This window comes from Siphateles boraxobius, unplaced genomic scaffold (genome assembly GCF_051911475.1).
Source record: "Siphateles boraxobius isolate OS27281-9 unplaced genomic scaffold, OSU_SipBor_1 1, whole genome shotgun sequence".
Classification (NCBI taxonomy): Eukaryota; Metazoa; Chordata; class Actinopteri; order Cypriniformes; family Leuciscidae; genus Siphateles; species Siphateles boraxobius.
Genome location: NW_027508699.1, coordinates 9,862,971 through 9,877,820, shown reverse-complemented (window position 1 = coordinate 9,877,820; position 14,850 = coordinate 9,862,971). Strand labels below are relative to the sequence as shown.

The 14,850-nt window shown below is 39.6% G+C and overlaps 1 protein-coding gene across 2 annotated transcripts in view; it reads left to right on the top strand.

Moving 5' to 3' along the window:
• The window catches only part of usp33 (ubiquitin specific peptidase 33), a 36,376-nt gene that overhangs the window by 14,308 nt on the left and 7,218 nt on the right, over positions 1 to 14,850 (top strand). Inside the window, exons 10-19 of one of the 2 annotated variants that reach the window (XM_077201337.1) lie at positions 1,118 to 1,526; positions 3,912 to 4,049; positions 4,214 to 4,326; positions 6,095 to 6,267; positions 8,866 to 8,936; positions 9,128 to 9,161; positions 9,247 to 9,292; positions 11,031 to 11,211; positions 12,929 to 13,055; positions 13,936 to 14,105. In XM_077201337.1, the coding sequence (XP_077057452.1) occupies positions 1,118 to 1,526; positions 3,912 to 4,049; positions 4,214 to 4,326; positions 6,095 to 6,267; positions 8,866 to 8,936; positions 9,128 to 9,161; positions 9,247 to 9,292; positions 11,031 to 11,211; positions 12,929 to 13,055; positions 13,936 to 14,105 (1,462 nt within the window). The remainder of the gene's footprint in view (positions 1 to 1,117; positions 1,527 to 3,911; positions 4,050 to 4,213; positions 4,327 to 6,094; positions 6,268 to 8,865; positions 8,937 to 9,127; positions 9,162 to 9,246; positions 9,293 to 11,030; positions 11,212 to 12,928; positions 13,056 to 13,935; positions 14,106 to 14,850) is intronic. The other variant, XM_077201402.1, reaches the window with a different exon arrangement.

The window sequence follows — 14,850 nt, the reverse complement described above, 5'->3', positions numbered from 1 at the left end:
TCAGTGTGTCAGAGCACACGCCAGGATTTGACCGTCAAATTTAATGGAAAGGTCTACAAGACAAATGTAATTGAAGAGATAGTTTACCCAAAAATGTTAATTCTGTCATTTGCTGGCCAAGATATCGGTACTGGCAGATATATCTGCTCATTTTTTCTCAATAACCTCCTGCTATTGGACAGACTTGCTGGATAATTAATGGTTGACTATGAATACGGGTTTTCGCACCAGAGGAACGCTTTCATAGTTACTATAACTAATGGCGGAAGTACCCACTTTTTGGCGTGTTCGCACCGCAGGAACTTGGAAAAAATTTAGTTCTAGGAATGCATTTTGGGTGTCTAAATTAGCTGCTAACCCACACAATAGGAATGATCAGTGATGCAATTGTACGTTGATTGGCCGAAGACATGCAAAACACTGGCACACGCCATTTTTAAAAAGCCGTGTAAAAGCCTCGTACATTATAGTCACAATTTAACTAAATTTAAACATGGATTTAACTGACACTAGGGAGAAAATTGATTTAAAAAAATGCCACCACAATTTAATAAACGGGGAGTTCTAAATTTGTGGCTACGATAACTATTTGTCTTCCACATGTTATGTGCAGGGCTACGTAAAATAATGTGTTTCAGGAACTGGAAATGTTTGATTTTATATGATGCTTCATCCACTACACTAGATGGCAGTGCAAGTCCAAGATACTGTTATATTGGGCAGCGCAACATAAACAAAAAATGACTGAGTGCACCTTTTAAAGGCCGGTTAACACCAAGAACAATAACTATAAAGATCAATGTTTTAGCGTCCACACCAACGCATGATAATTTGCTGTTTATTATAAGCGACATTGTCAATATTTTTATCATTCATCAGCTGAAAAAAAGCATTCTGAAAGTGAATCTAATGATCTTGTACCTCTGTGTTGTTATCGTTATTTCTGTGGAGTGAAATTCCCTATTCTTGTAGAATTAGAACGCTTATTTCAACTTAATAGTTCTATTTGTTATCATTATAGTTATATTCCTTGGCATGAACAGGCCTCAGCATAAAGTTTAAACATTCTTTGTTTGTTCTTATTTTGTAAAACACTAAAATCTCTCTCCATCCTTAGGACTCTCAGGAGTTCCTGCGTTGTCTGATGGACCAACTCCACGAGGAGCTCAAGGAGCTCATTCCTGAACCCGAGGACCCAAACCAAGCTGTGGCCATGGATGACAGTCCCGACGAGGACAACCACAGCCAATCGGACGACTTCCAGTCCTGCGAGTCTTGCGGCAGCAGCGATCGTGCCGAAAGCGAAGGCCCCAGAGTCCCAGAAGACATCAACGAAGCTGAGATGCTGATGTCAGAGCAGAACCAAAACAACCGGGATTGGCAGAAAGAGAAAAATCTCATCAACAACCTGTATCGTGCCGGTTCCCATTGTGACCTGGATAAAGACGTGGACACGACCACCGAGTCAAGGCCAATTATCAGCAGCCAAGGAGCCATTAAAGCTCAGGGCCGAACTTCAGGTGAACGTAAGAGCGTTAATGAAATGCAGTTAATTATACTAACATGTCAGACTGATATCCCTAAAGGCCCTGATAAGCTTGCTGAAAAGTTCTTGTTTTTGTTCTTTGCTCTGAGGTAAAACGTTTGAAATAGCTGTGCAATGCTAGACTGTTTACAAACATTCTGAGAGCATCTGATCTCAGCGATGTGGATATGTCGGCACTCCAGTGTTTTCATGATTTTACTTGTGTCTAACCTTGATGGAATGAGGAATTTTGTCCAGATTTTTTTCAAAATTACATCACGAGTCTTCGTTCTTTAATTTGGATTGATGGATATCAGGGCCTTACTTGGAATAAATTAAAGGGATTGTTTACCCAAAAATGAAAATTCTGTCAGTAATTACTCACCCTCATGTTGTTCCAACCCGTAAGACCTTCGTTCATCTTCAGAACACGAATTAAGATATTTTTGATGAAATCTAAGAGCTGGATCACTCCTCCACACTCCTCCAAAAGACTCCATCAGTAAACTTAGTAGGATTGCGTAGAGCTACATCACACGTAGCCTCCCTGTTGACCAACGCTATTCATGTAGGTGATGCGTGTGACGTACAACAACAGAAGCTTGCGCTGTTACACTAGTGAACTGACTCGAGGCCCACAGAGAAGGAAATGAATAGTGGAAATAAAGTCGTTATTTTTGTTTGTTTTTTGCGCACAAAAAGTATGCTCGGCGTTTGATAAACTTAAGATTGAGCCACTGTAGTCACTTGGACTATTTTAACAATGTCTTTAAAGCAACACCAAGGAACTTTTCCTCTGCGGTCGCCCTACAGGTTGGAAGCGGAATTGTCCATTACCGCTGTCGTAAATAATTTAGCCTACTGCAGCCTACTGTCGCACGCACACGCTCTGTTTATCCAGCACCGGCTTTGGAATCAACAATGGCCACAGACAAGGTAGAGTATGATGCATGATTTTATGAAAGACATCACAAACGAAGAAAAACTATGTATGCCGTAAAGCAGTTGAATTTTGTAGTTCTTGTAAGGCCGTCTAACTCGATCCAATGGCGGTATTCGAATTAGCGATGAAGGTCTTTGTGTGTTACTGTCTTTTCTCGTGGCAAAGTATTTTTGGTTAAATGCAATACATTTTCTCATATGTATTTTCTCGTTATTTCATCTGACTCCATAAATGAAAAGGCTTTAATGATATCTGTGCATCATTAAATGTGAGCGAATGTTTCACTATTCTTTTAAACTCTTGAATGCAAATAATGTCAAAGTCAATTAGAATAATCAAATGTCACAATTTAATATGTCAGGTAAATGTATCATTATAATTTCATAATCAATTCAAGGATAATCAATGCAAAACATCAAATGCTCTAGAACAAAGAGGAAAAGTTTACCCGACAAGAAATGCGTGAGGCAGAGAGACTCGCAACTCTCAGCCTCACGGGCCGATCTCAGATATAGAAAAAGGCCCTGAGCTCTCGCTGAGTTTCATTATATACCCAGACCTCATTTCAAATCTAAACATCATCCACAGTGGAAATTTACCTGTAAGTCACCATTTGCTAGCAGTGGAAAATTAGCATTCAGTCAAATGGTCGAAGGTGTTAACTCAAAGACACACCCTCCAGTATTGGAGGGTGTGGAAGATATTTCTAAACTTCCTAAGAACTTTATTACCTTTTGGGTTTACTTCTTTGGGAATGAGACATTTGTACCAGTCGTACCGAGACATTTCAAATAATACCAAATATGTATAAAACTAGATGATAATCATTCACATTAAACCATTTCGATTCTTGTGTGAGTTTGGGAGATCTCTGCCAGGATGAAGAATGGGGGAGAGAAATGTAGATTAGGATGAGGGAGGTGAGACCTTCGTCTCAATAGTGCATGAGGGGGAGTTCAAATGTTAATTTCCTTTGTTTTCTCAGAGAGTGGCCCTCTCTTAAAGTCCTTCAAGTTTTTCCAGTCTTACATTCTTTTTGTGCTCCGGTTACTACCCGAAACCCGAAGTTACATAGTGCCAGTAAAAGCGATACAGACCACGTCAGGCTATGGCAGACGTGTCGTTTAACCTATTGTAAGTCGATGTACCATCACAAGGGTCTTGGAAATATATTATGAAGGTTGAAAAACTACATATGTTACTTGAATGACTTTTCGGGGCTGGCCAGTTTCAATCCCTGAAGAAGCCTATGGACTAGTATGGAGGAGTGATCCAGCTCTCAGATGTAATCAAAAATATCTTAATTCGTGTTCCGAAGATGAACGAAGGTCTTACGGGGTTGGAACAACATGAGGGTGAGTAAATACTGACAGAATTTTCATTTTTGGGTGAACTATCCCTTGCTTGCTTTTCTTAACTAAATTCTGTTTCCTTTTTGTTCAGATTCAAACCCTGAAACCCATGTCAGCAGTAGCGTCAGGCCGCAGAGTCCCTGTGGAAATGAGGGAATCACATCTAGACTGTCTTGCAGTCCCCCCAAATCCTCAATGTGGCCAAACCTGAGCTCAACTCACAAGAAAGGTACCAGAATTTCAGACGAAATCACTTCGGGAATGTACTAGTTTTATATACTAGTTTAGTTAAACGTATTTTTTTTTTATTATTGTTGTTTGCTTATTTCCATAACCTGAACTGAAACAGATTTGACATTGATCCTAAATGGTTGTGGTATGTCGTGTTGACAGTACCCGCGTTCAACCCACCTAAGAGCAAGCGGCAGAGGAAATATCGCAGCATCATCTCTGAAGTGTTCGACGGCACCATTGTCAGCTCAGTTCAGTGTCTGACCTGTGACCGGGTGAGTGACTTGTGTGTTTTTTACACAAACAACCTCATCATTTGATTCTTCAGATAGCAGAGAAAAGCATTTTAAAAAATAACAGAGGACAACGTACTTGTGATAGACTGATATGGAGTTCCTGCAGATTAGCTGCTACACTTTAATTTAGTATGACGTTATTATTAGTGTGACACTACAAAAACCCAGATCAAAGGTTAATAGATTAATAAACAGATATAAGCTACAGGTTGTACAGTGTCAGAAAATCCTAAAAATGTGGTGCACATATTTGATAGTTAATGAATATGCTAACATGAAAGCAAATTATTCTTAAAGCAAAACTTTTTTAAGAAATCTTTTACACAACAAATGAGTATTAAGCTGTTGATTTGATGTTCTGTGTTCATTGAGCCATTAGCCGCGTTTCCATTACCCTCAAAATTGCGTGAATTGAAAATGCAAAAAGTTTTTACGCTCGCATGAGGTGGTTTTTCAGGCAATTCGAAAAAGAAATATTTCGCAAAACTGCAATGGAAACATTTTTTGCGCATTTACAGGTCACCTGACGTAGATGTTTGGTATGTTTGGACAGAATACGAGACTTTATTAAATTCATAAAAGACAAAAGAATTACAGGAATACTGGATTCTAAACCTCAAAGAAATGCCACAATCAAGACCTCGAAGCAGATATGAGGGAGAAACACCCAGAAACACTCAAGTATAAGGGTCTTTCCTTCTCATTAATTCTTGGATAACACTATATATGTCTCCTTTTAAGAATAATGGCCAGTGCAGTGGCTGGGATATACATAAGCCTACCAACATTTGTTGCCATGATTTTTGGAATGACTTCTTGCGAGAGGAAAAAATTAAGTTTTAGTCGCATAACATCGGTTAATGGAAACGCCGTCATTTTGCAATTTTTTGTCGACATTTAGAAAAAATCTAAAAAGTTTTGCACAAATATGTAATGGAAACGTGCTTATTGATGATCTGTGTTAATTTTTACAGTTTTGTTTGTCATAATTTCTCTTGCCATGTGTATATGTATATCTGCATGTGTATTTATTTATTTATTTATTTGGGGAAAAAATTATTCGGCAAAGACATGTTATAAATGCCTTTGCTATCATTTTTTTATCAATTTTATTTTACAAAAGATTTCTGTTTAAAATAAATGCTGCTCTTTAGAACTTTCTATTCAGCAAAGAATCCTGAAAAAAAAAAAACGCATGTACAAAAATATTAAGCAACAAAACTATTTTCAATATTAATAATAATAAATGTTTATTGAGCAGAAAATCATCATATTACAATGATTTCTGAAGGCTCTTGTGACACTGACGACTGGAGTAATGATGCTGAAAATTCAGCTTTACCATCACAGGATTAAATTACATTTTAAAATATATTGAAATACAAAACGTTTATTTAAAAATATTTTTTTTGATGATGATAATGTGGAAATGGTTTGATCGTATGAAAAAATGTAAACCTTTTGAAGTATTCACTTAATTGTCTGTGCAGATACAAGTAATTTTACGTTAAATAAATATTTTGTTTATAATGTTGTTAATTTTATCAACATCCCAATAACAAAAAGAATCAGTGATAATAGAGTAAATTGGACAAAGCTTGACATCATGATGATGACATTTTTGTTTTAATAGAGCTATTTTCATCACAGTTGTTTTAATGTCTCTGTTATTGTTCCTGGCAGTAGTTGCAGTTACAGATTAGCATTTTAAATCAGGTTCCTCTGTTACTCGTCCTTCCTTTCTCAGGTATCAGTGACTTTGGAGAACTTCCAGGACATCTCTCTGCCAATCCCAGGGAAAGAGGATCTTGCCAAGCTGCACTCTTCCTCCCACCAGACGGCTCTTGTCAAGGCTGGTTCCTGTGGAGAAGCCTATGCCCCTCAAGGCTGGATTTCTTTCGTCATGGAATATATCAAGAGGTATGTTTGAACCAGAAACTGATTTCGAGGAAGAGAAAATTATACAGGCAGGCCCGGTTCTACGGGGGGGCTTGAGTTCTGCATGCTCACCAATCCTTTCATTAACAAAGTGTGGGCATGATGTAAATAAGAGGTTCATTGTTCAATGTAGGCAACTTGATTGTTTATAATTTTGAACTTGTGAGATCGCGAACTGCGATTAGTGAAAGCTTTTTAGTGATTATAAAGGGAGCCATTTTTGCATGCTTTCTATGCTATGTACAATCCATTCAGAATTTCGACACAACAGTAATTGATATGATTAGCTTTTGGTTTGACTAGGTTATCAAACAACTAATAATGTGTTGCTTATGTTATACAAACCATATTCCCGTTCGCCATCTCAGAGTTAGACGGTTGCCTTCGAACAATCAGCATCCTTAGAAATAATGATAGGGAAAGGCCCCGTCCCACAGGATTGCTTACGTGCTCGTGACGTAGAGAACAGGGGCGGTTTAATACCACATTTTTGAGACTGTCTTTGGTAAACTGCCGTTTTAAGGAGAAAAATACGCAGCAATAGTTTTGGCTGATGAATATACACATGGTTTGTCTTAAAGCAAAATGTTTCGCAATTCTAGCCTGCATGGCATGCAGGTGAAGGGCAGCCTACCACACCAATGCCCCTCCCAACCCCCCCCCCACACACACACACACACACAAAAAAAATCTCCGGTTCTACGGGATTCACGTAAATGACCCAATTGACCAAGAAAACGGCGATTGTCGCCGAAAAGCAACAAGTTTGCAGGTCTGCAAATCTTCCGCCATCGTCTTGTCAGTCAAGAGTGAGGAGAAATGGGCAAAGTGAGGTGAAATCTGACTTGTGCTGTGTATCTTGTTTGGCTCACGCTGCATTGAGAAGACGTATTCAGTTTTTAATTGTAGGGTCAGTTCTCTAACTGAACTAAATGTATTTTTATTACTATAAGAAATCAAGTCGATGGTGGGGGGCGGTACTGTGGTGGGCAAGTGATGGAATAGTTTTGTGGCTGAACACCAACTAGTAGCAGCAAGCCTATTAGAATTCATAAAAATGTTACCAGCCAACTGGTGAATGACACGCTTCATATACACAAATCCGCCGCGAACTCTAAGGGCGCCGCCATCTTGCCTGCCGTCATTACTGCGTGCCTGCTAAGGGTGACGGTGTGACACTTGCCGGTGCCCTCTAATGTCATTTCAATGAAAGTGGATCCTGCTTATGAAAGAAAATGTCTGGTGAAAGGGAACATTGGGTAGATGATGTCAGGTAGTGGCAAAAACTTAACGATAAAGGTAATTTATTGACAACATAATGCATTAATGTACAAATGCGTCAGCCAAATGTAATTAAGACGTGTATTAATTGATGACAAAAATAAAACCGAACGCTGTCATTACTAGCTGTGTCGCTAATATGTTCACAAGCTTCACAAGTTGCAAATAACTCAGTGTTTCCCCTACCATTGTTTTGTAATAATGCTATTTAAATACGAATCCTACGTGTTCTGTGTGAATGAATGGTGCAGTCGACACGAAGTTCATTTAACACACACACACACACACACACACACACGCGCTGAAGCACGTGCGACGCTCTGTTTATTTGCCTATATGAGGACACGACTGCACGAACTTCCCCGAAACGCGCTTGATTCCTGCAGAGGAGACATTTTGGGCGCTGCGGCATACATAAATAGTTTTTCAGCGTGAGAAAGACAATGTGTGGCGGGAGAGCGTGACAAAAGGCCGAAATGAGTGATTGTCACGCTCAATGCGTGACAGTTGAGAGCCCTGCAACTACTTTACTTTCTCCCGCCCGCAAAAAACTTTTGTTCTGTACCTCCAAATAGTTTCAAGTTAGCCTACGTTTCACCACCATACACATCAGCATAAATGCTCCTGATAAATTATTTGTTATTAAAGCATTAACACACAAACCGTGCATGGTTTGGCATGACTGAATGCATGCAAAGTGCGCTCCCTTAATAATTCCTAAAAAGCTGACACATCTGTTATCATCAATGAAGCTGACTGCACAATGAATCTTTCATAATATATACACTTTGTTTGTTATAATTAGATGATTTACCAGCATACAGAATTCACACACAGAGTGAGTGCATTACCGCCCGCACCAGAAACTCTGTGTAATACGTATGGCCATAAACATGGGCAGCAAATGCGCAACAAAGGTTTGTGAATTTCACAAACGGTTTTATTTGTTGTTAAAACCGCCAACCACACAACATGCTCTTCCCGGCATCAATGGACAGCATACGTACTAAAAAACTACATAGAAATAACATTTCATACAGCTAACATCTGCTACAGCCGCCTACGCGACCAACGCTACTTCCGCTAGCAGCAAGGCACACAGTAATGGCGGCGCTGCTTTACTTCCGTGTTTCGCCGGATTTGTGTATACTCACCTGCACCGATTTTTGCTCTTATTTGGCGCTTGGTGAGTGCTCATTTTAGGTCCCTGTGTATAACATTGTAGACCAGGGAAAATGACTTAACGTGTTGGTTTTGAATGATTGTTCCTGATTGTTTATTTCTGCTCATTGATTTTAGTTGGTTCTGGGGGCCTGTGGTCACGCTGCAGGACTGTCTGGCTGCCTTTTTTGCCAGGGATGAACTAAAAGGTTTGACGTTTCTCAAAGCTTTATGTCACCCAAACTAACCAATAGCTGATAAGTACTGTTTTGAGTCTGAAAAAATGAAAGAAACAAAAATGAAGATAAATATGGAAATCTTTCACTTTATAGTGAACTTTATATATTTAGCACATCAGTGGTGCTATTCTTACTGGCCTGGGTGTTTGTTTGTTTTTCAGGAGACAACATGTACAGCTGTGAAAAATGCAAGAAGTGAGTATGAACTTGTTGTTGAACAACTTGAATGAGGTGGTTGCAGAAATTAAAGTGTTAATATTGATTCCTTTGGTTGTTTCAGGTTACGGAATGGGGTCAAATTCTGCAAAGTTCAGAGTTTGCCAGAGGTAAGCGATCATACAAGCTATTTTGGTTATTATACAGGTTCAGGCAACGCATTATTTAAAGGGATAGTTCACCCAAAAACTAAATTTCTGTCATTAATTACTCACCCTCATGTCGCTCCAAACCCGTAAGACCTTCGTTCATTTTCGGAACACAAATTAAGATATTTTTGACGAAATCCGAGAGGTTTCTGAACCAGCCATAGGCAGCAACATCATTGCAACTTTCAAGGCCCAGAAAGGTAGTAAAGACATCGTTAAAATAGTCCATATGACTACAGTGGTTCAACCTTAATGTTATGAAGCGACGAGAATACTTTTTGTGCGCAGAAAACAAACAAAAATAACGACTTTATTTAACAATTATTTTCCACGTAGTAAACACAGTGCAGCACTTCCAGGTGCTACGTCAGATCGCCGGCTAATAATATACTACCTTTCTGGGCGTTGAAATTTGCAATGATGTTGCTGCCTATGGCTGATTCAGAACCTCTTGGATTTCATCAAACATATCTTAATTTGTGTTCTGAAGATGAACGAAGGTCTTACGGGTTTGGAACGACATGAGGGTAAGTAATTACTGACAGAAATTTCATTTTTGGGTGAACTAACCCTTTAATTCCAGAGTAAAAAAACAAAAACCACAATAACAAACACCACAAATTAGGTCCACTATGTTTTGGCCTTGTATCAAGGCTGCCTGAAATGAGCACAAAACCTGGACCCTTGAGAAATAATAGTAATATAATGAGTAATAAGGTCTGGTGAGTCATCCATTTCCTACATCCGGTGGATTTATATTTGAAGAGAGTCTAAGGATGCCTTTAACCCACAAAATCTGCTGCCATCTGTTAAATATGCTCAGGGACCAGTAATGGCAAGCCCAGACATCATATGGGAGTCATTAGATCTGATGATTGTTCAGTACATCTGTTCAATGGCCAAAGCAGTTTACTGATGGAAACCATAAACTTGTAGTACTAAACAGTCTTGCTGTAAAATAGTGTTGTAGTACTCTAGACCGTTCTCAAGACCATTTTTTAAGGTCTTGTCTCGACCTTGACCTCATTTGTACTCGGTCTTGTCTCTGTCTCAGACTTTGAGGACTCGGGATATTATTTCAAGACCACATCTGCGAGGATATCACAAATTGCCATTACATTGTCTGATTTATTTGTTAACATCATTTACATGGTTGGATTTAAATCATCCTGCTTCAAATGCAATTAATAATTTATTTCTAATTTGATTTCTTACTGTTGTGCCGGGTCAGAAATGAACGGGGGATTGTGTCAAAAATGGCACCAAAATTAATACGAATGCCCACAAAACAAGATTTGATTGCAAAAAAGTACTTGAATGAGTGCTTGTTTTTTTTAAATATTATAACATGCTAATTAAGCAATATCAGCAAGAGTGCTGCTACATTTCTACATTTCTCAGGCAGTAGATATGGATCTTTCAGATGATTTTGTGGAGTGCTGGTCCGGTCTTGGTCTTGAACTAGTCTCGCCCTGCCTTGGTCTGGGTCTTGTCTTGATCTCAACACACACTGGTCTTGGTCTTGACTCGGTCTCGGTTTAGTTGGTCTTGACTACAACACTACTGTAAAAAATTGCTCAGGTAGTTATATTTTTATATGAACAGGCATGGCACATTCTTGCTGTTTTCGTTTTACGGTAGGAAACTGACAGCAGAGTTTCCTGCTTTGTTCAAATTCTCTTTACCGTCTCCCCAACAGATTTTGTGCATTCACCTCAAGCGCTTCAGACATGAACTTATGTTCTCCACCAAAATCGGCACTCACGTGTCCTTCCCTTTGGAAGGCCTGGAGATGCAGCCCTTCCTGGCCAAGGACAGCTCCGACCAGACCACCACCTACAACCTGCTGTCAGTCATCTGTCACCACGGCACTGCCAGCAGTAAGTCCAAGCTTTTCAATGAGGGAGATGGTCATAAAAGTATTATTGTCATTTACAGCAGTTGTTATTGTAGTATTCATATTATTATTATTTATAAATTATGGAAGCTTGTTTCCACCATGGAAGAAAAAATAAATGTATTAAAAAAGGTAATACAACTGAATTTTTGGACGTAAACTCAAAATTCAGAGTTTATAACTTGCAATTCTGACTTTTTTTTCTTGCAATAATGAGTTTAGATTGAGATTAGAATATTGAGGAAAATGTCTTGTGGGATATTTATTCGTAATTGCAAAAATTCAGGGAAAAAAAAAGTGTTTCCCCGTGGTGGAAACAAGCACTCAACTTTACTAAAAGAGGTGATGAAAGTAGAGTCTCTTTTTGATCACTGGTGTCATTTAAACCTGGAATACACTACACTATTTGTGCCTAGATTTTTGCTCTGAGTTGCCGTCTGGCTGAGACAGAGCCAGTCGTCAGGTTTTAGGCAGATTTCACAGACAATTTTGCACAAACTCCCATTTTACTATGAGACTAGGAATCTGTCCAGTTGGAGGATTTCAAACATGTTTGACAGATGCATTGTTTTCATTTGTCATCCATCTCCTAGAAATGAGGCACCTGTTTAACTGTGAGTTTGTGTTATCGGAACTTCTTGTTTAGTGTATGATGCCCAGTTTTTCTCTGTAATCATTTACAAAGTTGGCAAGTGTATGATGCTAGAGGCCATTTTACTAACAGGGTCAATTAGCGTGAGTGCAATTCTAAAAAAAAAAGCACTGATGTGAGAGGAAGTTCTGCGTGTGATCTACTGACGGCAAGCAAATTAAAGGACAGACGCAGCCGACCATTTCCATAATGACGAAATCGAAGACGCGATCTACCAAGAGCAGCACAAATTAGCTTCTGGTTTAAGACATGCTTTTTTTGCCATTAAATAATGGTGCAAATATCAGTAAATTGATTAGTGCAAACCTTAGTTAATCACCTTGCATGAATCATTTAATTACTCCCCTGCCATAAATTTTGCATCTGAAAAGGAAAATCCTACAAGTGCATATGGAATAAGATCAGCAGCAAAAAATAACCCTGTCCGTGCCTTTACAACGTTCATTTTTCACTTCAGTAAATCCTGACAGTCGTTTGTTTTTTAACGCCAAAGTAGGGTTTGCTCTGGCGCAAGCTGTTTTTAAATCTGTTCAGATTATAAGAGTTGTGTAGTGTATTCCAGCCATGATGTTGATTCAATAATAGAGAAAAAAATAGAATATACAGTACATGAAGAACAGATAGGTTCAGAAGTACAGGTGAGAATGAACTCCGAATGAACAGAAATTCCGATTAGAATGAACACAGATTGAAAGAAACAAAAAACATTTATAATCCAGGAGGAAGAAAGATTAGTACAATGCTTACCCAGATAAGAAAGGAATCAAAGTCACACAACATTACACACACTTTTATAAAGTTGTACTAGGCAGGAAGGAATCGAACCCAGAATCTTAAGATCACAGCCTATCGCTGTGCGCCACTCGGAAGACCCAGAAAAAGAGGAAATGGTGAGACAAAGCAGGGACAATGGGATCAGGAAATGTCACCAAACTAGCATTGCATACATAAGCGCCACAGCTCAGTGTGTCAGTTCATGTGAGCTAATCTCCAGGGTACGGCTCTGGCAGGACTGATGTTTTTAAATGTGCTTTTTGTTTTGTTCAAGGTGGTCACTATATTGCCTATTGTCGAAATGAACTGAACCAGCAGTGGTACGAGTTTGATGACCAGAGTGTTACTGAGGTGTCTGAGTCCTGTGTTCAAAACGCAGAGGCATATGTGCTCTTTTACAAGTAAGAACATATTAGCACACGCACATTATTTTTTCTCTTCAAAAGGTTAAAGATCATATTTGCTCACCTCTGGCTACCAATATTCAAATTAATAAACAACAAATTATTTGTTTCTTTAATTGTCCACTTTTTAAATTATTACTATTATTTCTTAATAAGCCCTAACCATAATGTTACTAAACACCTGTCGTATATCTGCACTACATGATTTCAACCCCATCACACTGCGGTTAGGCTTATTCAATTCAATTACATTTTTAATAGATAACAGTTAATATGAGTAATATCACTTAGTCCTAGTACATGTTCATATTTAATTAAATACCAATTCAAAATGATTGAGTGGGTGAGAGTGGGTGGGTTGGTGAGTGAGTGAGTGTGAGTGTGAGTGTGAGTGAGTGTGAGTGAGTGAGAGTGGGTGAGGGGGCGAGTGAGTGAATGTGAGTGGGTGAGGGGGCGAGTGAGTGAATGTGAGTGGGTGAGGGGGCGAGTGAGTGAATGTGAGTGGGTGAGGGGGCGAGTGAGTGAATGTGAGTGGGTGAGGGGGCGAGTGAGTGAATGTGAGTGGGTGAGGGGGCGAGTGAGTGAATGTGAGTGGGTGAGGGGGCGAGTGAGTGAATGTGAGTGGGTGAGGGAGCGAGTGAGTGTATGTGAGGGGGCGAGTGGGTGAGGGGGCGAGTGGGTGAGGGGGAGAGTGAGTGAATGTGAGGGGGCGAGTGGGTGAGGGGGCGAGTGGGTGTGGGGGCGAGTGAGCGGGTGAGTGAGTGGGTGAGGGGGCGAGCGACTGTATGGCCTTGAGTTTGACTGTAAATCTCTGTGCTGTGGTGAAGTGTGTTGGCAGTTGCTAAATGGCGCTGATGTTTTTGTGTGTGTGTAACAGGAAGAGTAACGACGAGTCTCAGAAAGAGAGGCGGAAGGTGACCAATCTGCTCAACATGATGGAGCCAAGCCTCCTACAATTCTACATCTCCCGCCAGTGGCTGAACAAGTTCAAAACCTTCGCTGAGCCAGGACCCATCTCCAACCATGACTTCCTGTGTGCCCACGGAGGTTAGGACCACTCTTATTAAAGGGGTCATAACATGGGAAATCAAAATTTGCCTCAATTTTTTGACATATAAGAGGTCTTTGTACCATTAAAAATATCCTGACCCTCATTATAAGCCAAGCAGTTATTTAATCAAGTTCCTAAAACAGCTCGTTTTTATATTGTGGGATCCGTGACGTCACACGGGCAAATACATTTGCATATTCCTGCCTCCAGAGCAAGACATCGACAAAAAGTTATATTTCATTGCACCATCATCCCCCACTGACATTTAGCCGCTTAACGGCTAACGTTTGCATACCCTGATTGTGATTTACAAGTAAGAACATATAGCACACACACATATTTTGTGCAAAAAAATACTTGTTAACATTATAAGTGAACCTCAAGGAGCATATTAAAGTAATAAAAAAAATCTATGTCTTGACCCCTTAATGATCTGGGCCTTTCCTACTTTTCCCATTGTAAAGTATTTATATACCACAGATATGACTCCACACCACCAGATATAATTGCATATTCTACCAACATTTTCGAGGGCAACTGCCACCACATCCTTTTCACTGATTATGTTTGTTTTTCCTCTATTCCTCTCCTTTTTACTCTTCTAAACTTGAGAGTGCAGTATGAGCTCAGCGAATAGATGTGAATCTCTTCAGAAACCATTTCAAAGGCCCTTTCCTCCCCTTGATCTGATTCGTTTGAATCATGTTGGTCGTATGAGTAGAAAAACAAATTATTCGGTGG